This window comes from Uranotaenia lowii, chromosome 2 (assembly GCF_029784155.1).
Source record: "Uranotaenia lowii strain MFRU-FL chromosome 2, ASM2978415v1, whole genome shotgun sequence".
NCBI lineage: Eukaryota > Metazoa > Arthropoda > Insecta > Diptera > Culicidae > Uranotaenia > Uranotaenia lowii.
Window position 1 is genome coordinate 81,632,271 of NC_073692.1, and position 14,199 is coordinate 81,646,469.

The 14,199-nt window shown below is 40.8% G+C and overlaps 1 protein-coding gene across 3 annotated transcripts in view; it reads left to right on the plus strand.

Moving 5' to 3' along the window:
* The window catches only part of LOC129747452 (uncharacterized), a 109,714-nt gene that overhangs the window by 53,148 nt on the left and 42,367 nt on the right, over window positions 1-14,199 (plus strand). For all 3 annotated transcript variants that reach the window (XM_055741687.1, XM_055741685.1, XM_055741686.1), the window contains exons 3-4: window positions 7,526-7,735; window positions 7,952-8,124. In XM_055741687.1, coding sequence (XP_055597662.1) covers window positions 7,526-7,735; window positions 7,952-8,124 — 383 coding nt within the window. The remainder of the gene's footprint in view (window positions 1-7,525; window positions 7,736-7,951; window positions 8,125-14,199) is intronic.

Genomic DNA, 14,199 nt, shown 5'->3' on the forward strand with positions numbered 1-14,199 from the left:
AACACGTCCCTGAGTGATCGGCCCACCATTGGCCACCACTTTGCGCATCTACTCATTTTGCGAATCGGGTCTATACCCACCGAAGCGCAAAACGAGTTGGCGATCGCTCTCCCTCCGGCCACGTCCGCATATCAGGGCCATGATCCCCCGAAAGCGTGTTGGACCATCACGCACACACCCAAGTACTGGTACCTAAGTACCCGGGTGCACCACTTCTTCCGCGCGGGTTTGGCAGACCCGTCGACAGCCTCTAGTGGATTTGGTGTAGTTCTCTTGGCCGTACATCTGCAATACGCCGGACTTGCAGACACGTTTCCACTCTGCACCACGGGGAGGTGGAACTACTTCGCAGAGCATGGGGGCTGTGTTGGAGTATGTGTTAACTATCTTGTCTAACTGGTTCATTAGTGATCTGTGTCCTGATATTCTGTCGCTTAATCGGGTGAGGCCAATGTATTGGTGGTCGCAATCTTTGCATGGGATGGAGTAGATGAGCTTAGAGCGATCATCGTTTGGTACTGGATCTTTCATGTGTGTGTATATATTGCCTATGGAATTCGTTTGTTTACTGGCGATTTTGATAATAAGGTACAAATGCCATGGAAAAATATCTGAGTTGGCTGTTTTCTGTTGGAGTATCGTGGGACGGACAGGATGGCAATGGATTTGTTGGTGTTGCTGCGAGGATAACATGATAACATTGGTTTGTTTTGTGATTTCAAAGTAGTCGAAGATTCCTTTGAATTCAGCTACAGGTTTGTTTTGATTTCTCTTTCCCTTTTGTGCGGTCCATTCGCATGTTGAGAACAATAGCGTTATGATAGGATTTAGCGTTTCCGATAGGATATAAGAACTGATTCTGAGTTTGGGATCAGTTAGTTTTAAGCGACAAGATAATAATCGCTATAGAATTCAGTTATTGTATAAGGACTTGACGAAGGAAATAAATGAAGTTTAACTCAATTCCAACACAAACCTGCGTTGATTACTCATACTTCAACAGGTTATGGGCACAGATCCGTCTGGTTTGGAGAAAAGAGTTAGTGTGAGAGGGATACTGTCAAGTTTCAAATACTTTAACTTGTGGTTAGCAAGTTTGGAGCCTTCGAATAGTCGCAGAGATCAACCGAGATGTTCCAGGTGCCTAAGAAGGAGTCGAGGTTGGTCAAAAATCTCGAGGAGCCTGCAGCCAAGGTAGCCAGAGAATGGTCCGTTTCCGAGAGGGTTACGCTTGACGCCGCCAGTGACCGAGCCCGGAAATGGTCGTCTTCCGAGAGGGGTGCCGTCACTAATCACGCTGCGGCTAGCATGCGTGATTTTATTTTCGACGGCCGGGAGGAGCACTTCGCATCTTGGAAGTGGAGGATTGAGCGCAGATTAGTCGCCAAAAATCTGATACACATCTTGGTGCAAACTCCCGACGAAGACGACTGCGCCGTTCCGAGAAAGGAGCCGGCTGAGGAGGATCATCGAGTGGTAGCCCTCCGGAATAGGAAAAACAATGATTCCGAATCTCTGGACGAGATAATTATGGCCGTCAATAATGCCGTGCTTAATCGCATAATCAGGGTACGATATGCCAAAGAGGCCATGGACATTTTTATTCAAATCTTACCAGCGCATCGGAACATGTTCGTGGATAGTGATGCGCGACAGGCTCTTCGTCATTAAACACTAGAGGAATTTCAGATCGATCACTCAGCTTTTCGAGGAGTACAATCTGATAGTTCGGGATCTCGAGCGAATGGGGGCAAACATCGTGGCCAACGAGAAGGTGCACTCGTTGATCTCTGCAGTCCCATAAGAATTCAATTATGTGAAGGGAACTCTTCTACAACTTAGATGTTTCCCGAAAGAGACGACATCCTACAAGGACACGAAAGGCGGGTATTCCTCGACATTGTTTTGTTTTATTATCCACGCAGTTTCCCTCTTAGGAAGCGGCACTACTCAGAAACTTCACGGCTTCACACTTTCGCGGTGCATCCATGACCTCCACTACGCAGAAGGTGATACCTTATCTTTGTAGCTCCGACCATGGGACCGAACGCACACTACTCAGATGCTCACCGGCGATGGAGTCTCGTACAGAGTTTGCGGACGGCCGTTGAGGTCCAGCTCCTCTGCAGGGCAGTCACGATCCGGGTGAACCCATTGCTGACCGCACATCAAGTTTTGGAATCCGTGCACATCCTCTGCACCACGTTGTCTACTGTCGTGTCGGGCTCACAGACGGCAAGTATTTTGGTACGTACCGCCGCAAACCTCGGACACTGCGTGTTCGGGTGTCTCCTCTTCGTCGCCACAAGCTGGGCAATATGGCGATGCCACATGTCCAAACCGGTAGTGGTACTTCATGAAGCATCTACGACCAGTCAGGAACTGCGTCGTATGGAAGTCCACTTCGCCGTTTTTTTTTCCAATCCAACTTATCATCATCAAATACGCCACATTTGCTACATACAACAGTATGCGCTTATTGGACCTTGCTTTCTGTAATGATCCTCGTAATGTGATCATGCTCGAATCACCAGTTTCGATCATTCCTACCGACCGTCATCACAAGCCGTACGTATTATGCGTAGAAGTTCACTCCGATTTAACACCGAGCGATTGCACAGAAAGATTCGACTTCGTCTTAGACTACAGTAATGTAACTTCGACCTGATTGCTGCTGCGTTTGACTCTACAAACTGGGAATTAATCGGTGCTAAATACTGACAACGTCAATGCGGCAGTCGATGCATTCTACAGAAAACTGCATTCCATTTTAAAACAATACGTGCCATTGAAGCACGAGACCCCAGTCATTTAAACATGCATGGTGGAACTCTAATCTCAGATGATTACGCATCGACCCATCTAAAGGTACTGGACCATTGCGCTGTATCTTCAGCTGCACCGATTTGTCACCTGTTTAACCGCTCACTCAGAGAAAGTACATTCCCTAGCGCCTGGCGTATTGCGGCTATCACTCCGATCTACAAATCAGGAAAGGCACATTGTGTAGAAAAGTACAGACCGATTTCGATACTTAGTGCATTTCTAAAGTCTTCGAAGTTCTGTTTCATGGACGTATGTATACAGCCGTTAAACCCTTGATCTCCGAATCGCAACATGGTGTCTTTAGAAAAAAAAGGTCAACTGTCAACTCAATGTGCTACGTGAGCTCACTGAACAACAATCTGGATAAAGGATGTCAAGTAGATTCTGTTTACATCGACTTCGCGAAGACTTTCGACCGGGTCCCGCACAAAATAATGATAATGATGGATAGACTTGGCTTCCCATCCTGGTCAGGCGTACACAAAAATAAAAAAAATCACACTTGAGGAAATTTGCGATGCCGTCCGGAGTACCGCAAGGTAGTCACCTCAGACTTATTTATTATTTTTGTAAATGACTTGTGTGCAACGCTACAATCTGACACGCTCTTGGATTTTTGCGCCGAAACACGGCTGATTTCGACGATATTTATGCTCTTAAAGCCATCTACTGCTCTTCAGTGCGTAGCATCATGGAGTACGCTGTGCAGGTTTGAGCTCCTTCTTAGAACACCCAATCTTACCGCCTCGAACGAGTTCACCGAAGTTTCGTTAGATACCCTTTACGACAGCTTCTCTGGAATGATGCACATCAAATACCACCGTATGAACAAAATACAGCTTGATCAATTTAGCAACACTCGAAAAATGTCGAGCCGAGTTGCAGCAAACTTTGAATTTCGATACCCTAACCTGCCGAATAGATTCTTCATATATGTATTCTTCAACGTGTCAACATGTACGTCTCGACCCGAACACTTTGACAACGCCAGTTTCTCTGGATTCCCTATCACCGTACTGCATATGGCCGAAATCACCCGTTGGATAAATGTTGTGAACGTTTCAATTCAGTATACCATCAGTTCGATTTTAACATGTGTAAACGTAGTTTTTTTTTCAGTTGGTAACCACAGGTGGTAAATCCCGGTTTACGGATTCTATTCCAAGGCACGGCGAGCCACCGCGTCCCCCCAGTTTGCTACTCTGGGTCCATGGGTACAATGGGAAGACTCATGATATACTCCGTGTATACCCCCTACTCCCTAAACTGCACCTGGGGCCGCAGACCTGGTTCCCACCTCGAACTGTTTTGTACACTATGCTTCAATAGTGGGAGGTCTATTCGCGCTAATGCGCTCCAAGGGGGAGGATCATCTCGCCAGTGCGTGTCCGACGGATCCTCCGAACTTTTTCGCCGAGATCGGCGAGGTCCTCGTTCGTACGCATCTGTCGCAAGACATCTGCGTACGTGCCCTCAGGTGCTTTGACGACAATCGCCTCTCCCCTCTCCCTGACGCGACGTTTGCGTCGTTGGGGTCGGGGTTTGGCTTTTCCCGTCTCCGTACCTTTGGGCCCTCCCCTTTTGCACGATACCGTTTGCCTTCCGGTATTCAAGCTCGTCGGCTCACCTGCCTTTTCCGCAGGGCCTTCCGCCTGCTTGGAAGCGCTGGCCGCAGGATCCTGCCGGGCAGACGGATCCTTCGCTCTTTTTTTAGGGTCACCGGGTCTGAGTTCCCCGGGAGACCCTCTCTTACGTTTACTGTTGCCAGCAAACGCAAGACCGCCCTCAGTTTGGGCAAAGGCATTGACCTTCTTCGGGCGGATGGTGTCCGCCCTCAGAGGGGTCTCTGCCGGCCCTCGCTCCTTTGGTCTGGCCTCGGGCTCCGCAAGACGTTCCACCACAGCTTTGTTGGCTGCGATGAAAAGCTGCATCATCCTGGCTAGCTTCTCGCGTATTTCCTCGTGGATGTTGGACTTCCGCTTCACACATTCCACAAGGTCAGCCATGGTTCCAGCCATGGTCGTGTTCAACTCTACTGGAGCTCCCAGATCTTGGAGTTCCGGGGAGCTCAGTGGGTCCTCCAGCGCTTCCTGTACTTCATCGTACTGGTCCGCTCGAACCTCACTCGGTGTTTCCACTGACGTCGCCGTCGGGTCCACCGGGTCGGCAGATTGCCTAACCGGCGAACGCCTAAGGCTACTCCCGCCGAACGTATTCGGGCTCTCTCCTTTATCCGTTCCGTCCCTTTTTTCTTTATTGACATTTTTTCTCATCTTGAATCCCACGAGTAGCAAGGTAAAAAACGGTCCACTGCGCCAGTGACCTTCTTAGCGCAGCAAGGACTGGGATACTGTGGAGCGTTACTTAACGAACCGCCAGCCTTCCAGGTACATCGGCACGGTTAAGCTTCACACCTTCACCAAATGGAGTCGGTTTCCAAAGTGTTTCCATTGCCGTAATCAGTGTTCGATAGCGAGGGTCTTCATAAGGGAGGGGGGGGGGTGTAGTTCTCTCGGCCGTACATCTACATAAAGCAGACACGTTTCCACTCTGCACCACGGGGAGGTGGAACTACTTCGCAGAGCGTTTACAGAGTGTAAACGTAGTTTGAAAATAGCTATAAGTAGTCCTCCCTTATCTTAAGATACAAAGTCTGTAAGGTCCATTTTACCAAAGACAAATCAACAAACAGATCTCGTACGCTGGATGTGTATTTATTGTCGTAACGATAGACATGCTCCTCTAACAAAACGGAGCCACTGAAAACTCGCAGGTTCATCAGCCGCTGAACACTGCTAAGTCTCTGCAGGTTACTCTGTCTTCTCAGGGCCTGCCTCCAGGCCGCCGCTCCGTACCGCAAAATTGACGTGGTCACGCTTGACATTATCCTTCTCTTGCTAATTCGGATTGCCGAGGAGTTCAACATCATCCGGATGAGTGCGGCCGTGGACATTGCCACTCTCTTACACACTTAGACGACATGACTCGTGCAGCTGAATCTGTCATCGAACCCAAGGTACTTAATTGCGCGTTTGGACACGATATCACACGGTCCAACTGTAATGGTACCTGTTTGGAGTGAGATCAGGTTTGTGATCAGCACTATCTTACAGTGCACTCACCTGGATAGCTACTGTGGCTAGAAACTGAACCTCCGCTGTTCAGGAGCCTCTCGCCAAGAAGACTTCTTCATCCGCAAATCCCACGAGTTCAGCTCCCGATGAAAGACTCATTCGCAGAAGCTCGTCGTACGTGATCTTCCACAAGTACTGACCCCTTTGGCGCACCCACCGAGACCTCTTGTGTCCGTATACCCTCACCGGTAATATACTGTAGTTGGCGTTTGTGGAACTAGTTGTTCACAATCCTAAACAGATATACTGGAACCCTCAGTTGAATCAGTGACGCTAATCGCTGTCCAACTGACGCTGTTGAAGGCGTTCTTCACGTCCAGAGTGACAACCGCACGACAAAGCGGATCTCTCTCTTCTTCATTAGCCTAGCTCTGTCTCAATAACAAGGTTGATGGCGTCTCCTCTACGGAAACCAAACTATTTCTCCGAGAGGCCGCCCACACTTTCAGTGTACCTCTGGAGTCGGTTCTGAATCACCTTTTCCAGTGTCTTACCCGCTGTGTCCAGTAAACAGATCGGCCGGTACGCCGCTGGGTCTGCGGATCTTCGGAGTTTCAATTTAAAAATAAAGGTTTCCAACTATAATCTTAAGAATACGATCATCAAATATGAAGAGTTTCTGTTAATTCAATATAACTGATTCTCTCTAGAAACAATGGTGAAAATGTCATGATCTTATTTCAATAGCGATATGTATTTAACAGATCAGTCCAAAAACTGACCTTTTAAGATTTCAGCTCAATAGGGTTGATGTCGTATTGAGAATGAAAATCGAAAAAAAAATTGTATGTATGTATGTATGTATGTATGGTTCCCCCATCAGTAGCAAGGTCCAGCCTATGGCTGTGTGGCTTGGCCTTCGAATTGCTTTTCAGGCTTCCACGGCCGATGGTTCGTCGAGGGAAGGCATCCAACCTTCAGAGATCTACAATGGTTGGCAATCCACTCCGCTTGCAATAGTCTCTTCAGATTAACCCCAGATGCATTCCCTCTGAAATATTTAGTGCATTTAGTTATCTATACAATTAAACACACCTTACCTGTCGGCAACTTATGGGATTCGAACCCAAAAGTTTTCTTGCCGCTACCGGGAATCGAACCCAGTACGCCTGGGCTACCAGACTCGCACCAGCCTATCCACTAGACCACCTCAGCGCTTAAAAATCGAAAAAAAAATTATCGAGAAAATGATGCCAAAGGATTATGTGGATATGAAACGTCAAGATTATGTGTCATTCCTAAACAACTTTTTGACCGAAAATCGAAATTCAGGGACTAAATTTCTAAAAAAGGGGGGAATTTCATGAAATGTTTGAAAATATATCACAACTCGCTCCATACAACATGCTAACCATTCAGTTCAACAAGTTCATAAGGCATCGTGAACTTAATCTTTCATCGGCGTGTTCCATTTATATTTCACTTGCCTGTTCCGGACAGTTTAGGCATTTTTTGTATTCCAATGGATTAGGGAGCTTTCCGTACAAAAATCAACATGCAGTTCCTTCAACTTGTGGATATGATATAACTTAACTGATTTTAATAAATTCATTCAATTTTTCCAGGCTTGCATCGACGCTCCTATCGCAGCAGAAGGCCAAGGAACAGAGCCAACAACAGCATCAGCATCAGCAACAGCAACAGCAAAAAGTGGACCCGGTAGTGACGCCCGAGATCCAATCATCCATCAAGGAGGTCACCTCGGCGATCGTCCACTACGTCAACGACCAAACCAACCGACACTCACGCAGCAGATCCACTAGTCCAAGCCAAAGGTTTGCCTGAGACTCCTTCTCTCTTGTCCCGATTTTTGATGTTGATTTAAATTTTCTTATATTATTTTGTACAAACTTGTGTAGTAGTTTTTTTTTAATCTACTTATGTATGCATCTAGTTTAGCGTTTAGTGTTTAGGGGTAGATTGAGATTTGTCCGGAATTTTGAAAAAATCAGTGTTCGAAAAATTCACTTACTGGAGATAACTCGTTTTAGATGTTGGCTAGAAAGTTCGTTCGTCGGAACCCGTCCACTGGACTCGCCGCAGACGCCCATGATCGACAACAACAGCACCACCGGCAGCGGACTAGCGGGACAGCCGGGTCCCGGTGGTTCGATGATGGCCGGGGACCACTACCGGTACAATGCCGGCCGGATGAATGGCGTCGGTGAGTCGACACTGATCTAGAGCAGCACTCTTTAGAAAAAAAAAAGTCAACAACAACACAAAACATCATTTAGCTTTCCTTGAGCACTTTCTGACCGACCGGAAGTGACCGGAGACTATCACACGAACCTTACACCGACACCGACGTTCGAATACGGTAAACCTCGAATTGTACTCACACAGACATTCAGACCGAGACCTTAACGACAAACCACCGCCGTTTTGCATCGTTCCCGTTTCTATGTTGAAGGTTTTGATGCCTTCCCTTTTTTTTAATTTGACCTCATTTTGATTGCACATACACATAACTACACACGTGTTTTCCCCTTGTTAGTGTTACCGAAAAAAAGTAACGTTAAATTGTGAATCTTCAGTTTATTCGAATGTTCAAACATTTGATATTAGTTGACAAATCTATTGAAACAATGTTTGTTTCGGGTCAGAGGTTTGTTCTCCGTTTGATTTTCGTATCAGATATTTTTACGTTCGTTAATTTTTTCGGTTCAGCTTCTTTCGATTTGCTTTGTTTATAAACTGTTAACGGCGCTGAGCTGTTTTAAACCGAGTCGTATCGCGATCTTTTAAAAAAAACTTCAATGGTTTAAAAATTAAAATCAGTTTGATTATAAAAGAAACCGAAAAAAATTGCGTAATATCGATGCATTTCTGATTATTGACCATACCATGTAGGGTAATTTAGGGAAACAGGAAAAAAAGCCAACAGCACTTTTGTCAACCCAGAGAGAAGACATGCTAAGCGGAGAGCATTGTGAAAGTATACATTCGATTTTGTATAGCTGTTAGTAGACTATAATAGGCATTCATGTACGTACATTTTGATAAACACACGAAAAAAGCCGAATCATTTCATGAAAAAACTGTTCTCGATTTGTAAAAAAAATCATCATACTGCCATTCGAAAAACTTTAAACTTAACATCTGGATAACCGTTCAATCATCCTTCTAAAAGATTCCCAGGGAAACGAAATCAGATTGTGGACAAATTTACAATATTATTGAAAACGAACAAAAAGGAAAAATTCAATTTTTGAAAATCTAAAGGTCATTCGTATGAAAATTTCCTAAACAAATTGAATCGATAATCAACAGTAAGAATACTGAATAAAACGCCTGAATATATACCGCCAATATTTAACCGTAGATGTTCCATTTCCTATTATAAATCAAAATCGACCAACATTAAGCGCCTGTATATAGACAGAAAAATTGAAACTCAATTACATCGATTTTTTCAGAACTCGCAATGTTTGAATAAGACAATTATTTTAGAACACAAAGAGGAAAAACTGAAATCTGAATTGAAACAGGGTTCAAAAAAACTGAACTCAACCTTCCGTCTGAATTATAAAAAAGAGGAATAAACCCTTTAGGGTCCTATCGACCCGGATTGCGTTTTGGTTATAATATCAAAGTACTAAGTCGAATTTCATAAATTTGGATCATTTAGGAATCTTTATAATATCCGTTTTGTGTCTTTGAATGAGAAAATGCTTTGTGATATTAGTTGGGTTACCAGATTGAATTTATAAATTGGAATATTCAAAGTTCTTTTTTTATTGAGCTTAAAAAACTTAAAGTTTTAAGTTTTACAAACCGCATATTGAAAATGCAGCTCTGAAAATTGGTTTCAAATTTGCAGACTTCGAAGCGATTTCTAAATGGTACAATTCATAAAAATCTGGTCTATAATTTTTTATCTCTAAACAAAAATGGAGTTAGATTCTGTTCATATGAACCCTTAAAAAAGGAAGGTTAATCGGTTTTTGCTAACCCTAAAGTGGAAATTTTAAATGATTGAAAATAAAATTTCAATCAGTCATAAAAATTTGAATAAGGAACTATTTATGTACATCGAATTGCGGAATTAGAACTAACATAATTTGTTTAAAATTTGAATTTCGTTGTTCCTGGGAAACTACATTTCTTAAAAATCTTCTGCCTCAACTCTGTGTACTGCTGCTTATGTATAATCACATTCAACTCAGTGCTTCTCCACATGACCCCCAAATGCTGCCAATCACCTCCTCTTATTTAAATGACAAATTAAATTAAGGAGCGTTTTGATTCGTTAACATTTTCCCGTTTCCGTTTTCCCATCGTCATCCTAACCCAACATACAAAACATTTCGCATTTTTGACGCGAGTGATTATACAGATTTCCTAAAACAAAAATAAGCCTTCCTCAAAATTCATCCATCTTCCCAAGTTCTCACAAAGTTCCCAAAAGCAGAATCTCTACACGACACGACCGCAGCGATGGCCGAACTAAAACGAATAGTACAACTAGGCACCGCTACGGTGCGCTAACAGCGTTCTCGTGAGAGGTTGTTGTCTATACTGTGTAGAGTTCTCACATTTTATTCGAGACTCATACCGCAAAGTGCCTTCCCATCTAAAAAAGAAAGCTAATGTGCTCAAACAACCAGACCATATCCAATTTAAAGAAATGATTCAACTCAAAACATTTGAAAAAGATCGTGATGACCACCACCGGTGCCTTATTCCTGGAAAAATTTATATCTGCCAATGCCAATCGCTAGAAAGTATGGTGCTCTCTCCAGTCGGTGAAATATTTCCTCATGAAATCATAATTCAGGACCATTTACAAACATTCTACAAATTTTAAAAGTACGAACGAGACTTGAACGATTCTTCGATCGACCTGATTGTTTTTTTTTTTAAATAAAAACTGTATGTTGTTCTAACATTCGCGTGTAGAAAACGATTGAATTCACAATATACTACCTAGACTGTAGCTATCTATCAATGATCCATTTATAATCAAACATAAGAGATTCAGATATTATTTTGTCGTTAGAATAGTGCAAATGATAAAAAAAAAATTTCCACACTCAGAGTTAACCTTCCCCTTTTCCCAGTAGAGATGTGTAGTGTAAAATAAGTTGAAAAAATCCCAAGTTTAAAATGGAAGGACAGCAATCGTCGAATAAAAAAAAAATCAAATCAAAAGTTGGTTAAAATCCAAACCGTGCCTGAAACGATTTAGAAATTAAAAAATAACGCGAGAATCTGTGCTTGTTTTTTTTTTAGTTTTATCTTTTTGTAAGTAGCTTTACTACAACCTAAGTTAAGATGAGCTTGCGTATGCTACAATGATTTTTTTTGTGAGTGACTTCCCTCGAGATACTTTTAGTAACAGTAGCAAAAATGACAAAAATATAGATCATATATTTTCGCATGAGTTACTAAGTAAGAATGAACGAAAGCGTGAGTGATAGAGTTGGAAAATTAGACAGTTAAGCTATTAGAGCTAAGCAAAAAATATGACCGAAACTCTTCTAGAGAGATGGAGTGTTTTCGAACCTACAATTGTGACTAATTAGTGCCCCGTATGCAAAAGTAGCGATCATTACGGTTCGATTTGTACAGAATAAAAAAAAACAACAACAACCAGAGCAAGCTCTCATCATTGTCATTTTGATTTTTCTTCTTCCGTCTTATATCATCTGCAACGATTCATCCGTATTATTGTTTGCAATCTATTAGCTGTTAGTTTTCAACGTACGATAATCCCGATTTATCACAATCAATTCATGTGTAATATTTTACCTTTAATCTGTAATCTTTACTTTGTGCGCTAATCTAAATATTATAAGTTTTAATTGTGTAATTAGAGAAACGAACGGAGAGAAGAAGAGAAAAAAAACTCCCAAAAGGAAAAAGAGAAATATTCGAAACAAAAAAAAAACAATGTTACACTATTATTTAAACGACTACAACTATTGTAATTTGTATAAGTATTATTATTTAAATAAAATTGGACAATCGATTTATTATTACCAAATTGTTTTGCGTTTTCTTTTAGTGGCGATTTTTTTTTTTGGTTTTTTACGTTCCATATCCTTATTGTGTGGTCCCTATGATTTGCGCTTCTTAGTTCCTGTTTTTTTTTTCGTAGCAGCTGTCTTACCTCTTGGTTGTTCATGTTCCACGTTTTGGTTTCGTTTCAAGTTTAAAAAAAGGTTGGTGATTGAAAAAATAATTTATGTTCTCATTTTTAAGTGTTTTCATTTCATACAAAATCAAGCCATTCGGTAAATAAAAACGGTGATTATGAATGGGTAACTCACTAGAATCGATACGATTGAAATTAATCTCTGGGTTACCAAGAATCAGGGCCGTAGGAATAACATGGGGGTTTGGAAACAACTCAATAAACAAAAATTCTTGATCGAATCGTGCATCTAGCCAACTGCAAAAAAGATGTTTGAAGTGCCTGAATTTTGTCTTCTTTAAATGAACAACAAAAATCTTCGAAAACTCGGAATTGGCTTAAAAATCTTAAACAAATACAAAATAAGAGAATTTAAGCAGAATAACACACACAAACATCAAATAATTTAGAAAAATGTGCCAAATTGAACAAAACATCAATGATGTTATCTCAACAAGTTATAAAAAAAATATTTTTCGAGATATAGAACTTTGTTTGAAATTTAAAAAAAAAATTGATTTGAAGATCTTTTTTTATCACTTCAAAATGTTTCTCACGCAAAAAAATGGTGATAAAAATATTTATTCCGATATGTCAATCGTTAGAGTATAATATGAACTTCATGATGCGATATTTTAAAAGCAAAAGTAAACTCTATGTTTTTTAAGAAGAATTTTTCCAAATTGTATGTTATGGGTATAATTGATCCCTAGAGTCCAAAAAGTTATGTTTTTCTTCTGAAAGCATACTGATCATTGGTTATCACAAAATTATTTATATTTGTGGAATAACTAATGTTTATCCATGTACAGGGTGGCCACAGAACCGGGAAAACCGGGAAAACCGGGAAAAAACCGGGAATTCAAAATCGAACCGGGAAAACCGGGAAAAAACCTGGAGTTTAGATCCAAAACCGGGAAAAATGACAAAAGGAAACCGAAATTCAGTTTTGGTTCCAAGATCAGAGATTCAACCCAAAATTCAAAATTCAGAATTTAAATTTAAATTTCCAAGACAGAATTGAACAGTTAAAAATTTGTGAAAGAGGATTATAATAAGTTTTTAAATTTACTAACTACTCTGATCTCTCTTCAATTACCCCTCTAAATTGAAAAAAAAAAACAAATTTTACCGAAAAACACAGTTTAAAACTGCCTCGAAGAACGAGATGAGAAATTCAAAAAGTCTCCTAATTTTTTTTCAAGTATCGCACATTATCGCACAAATTTTTGTTTCAAATTTGGAAATTTTAAAAATATGCTAATATTCTTATTTTCGAGTGATAATGTTTATTTCGAAAGTTAAACACATGACAATCATCTTTACACACGGTACGGTGTTTTTTGTAGCGTAATAATAATAAATTTGACATTGCTGAGTTGAAAACCAGTTAGTTAGTTAGAAATGATCTTATATCGGACTGTTTAAAAAAATACTATCACGGGGTCAAATCAATTTTTTAAGTTGTGCTTTCAAAATAAACATTTTTCGAAAACTGGTAATAATTTATCCAGAAAATTTCGAACAACACCTCTTAAAGCTTGATTATGTTGAGATTCCTTTGAAAATTTGCGAGAATCGTGACAAAAATTGAAATAATATAGTCATATGAAATTTTAGTAACACTCTTCAGAATTTTTACGAGCTTTAAATATACATATTTGTGTTTCGAGTAAAGTATTTGAACAAAATATCAAAATATTGCGATAAAATTGATTATTTTTACTTTTTTTCTATTCGATGTTACAAGGCGACAAAAGTTACGTTTTTCCGTTTGAAGAGGGTTTAAGAGCTGATTTTTACCGATTTGAGGGCGACATATTCAAATATGCAGTTTGGCTTTTTTTCTGATAGCTCTAGTTTTTGAAATTCAAGGGTAAATTTTTATATTTTTTTAACAACATTTTAGAACTTTTCTCAGATACTTACATCGAAGGTTTCGAATCAATTATCAACTTTTTCGAAGTCCGCGAGTAGTTTAAAATTCTGAGAAAACTGTGGCGTCCTTAAAGTTTATTCATCACAGTATGGTAAAATATGAGAATTAAAAGATATTTTAGATTTTTTTTAAATCAAAATGAATCAAATATTTTTTTTCCA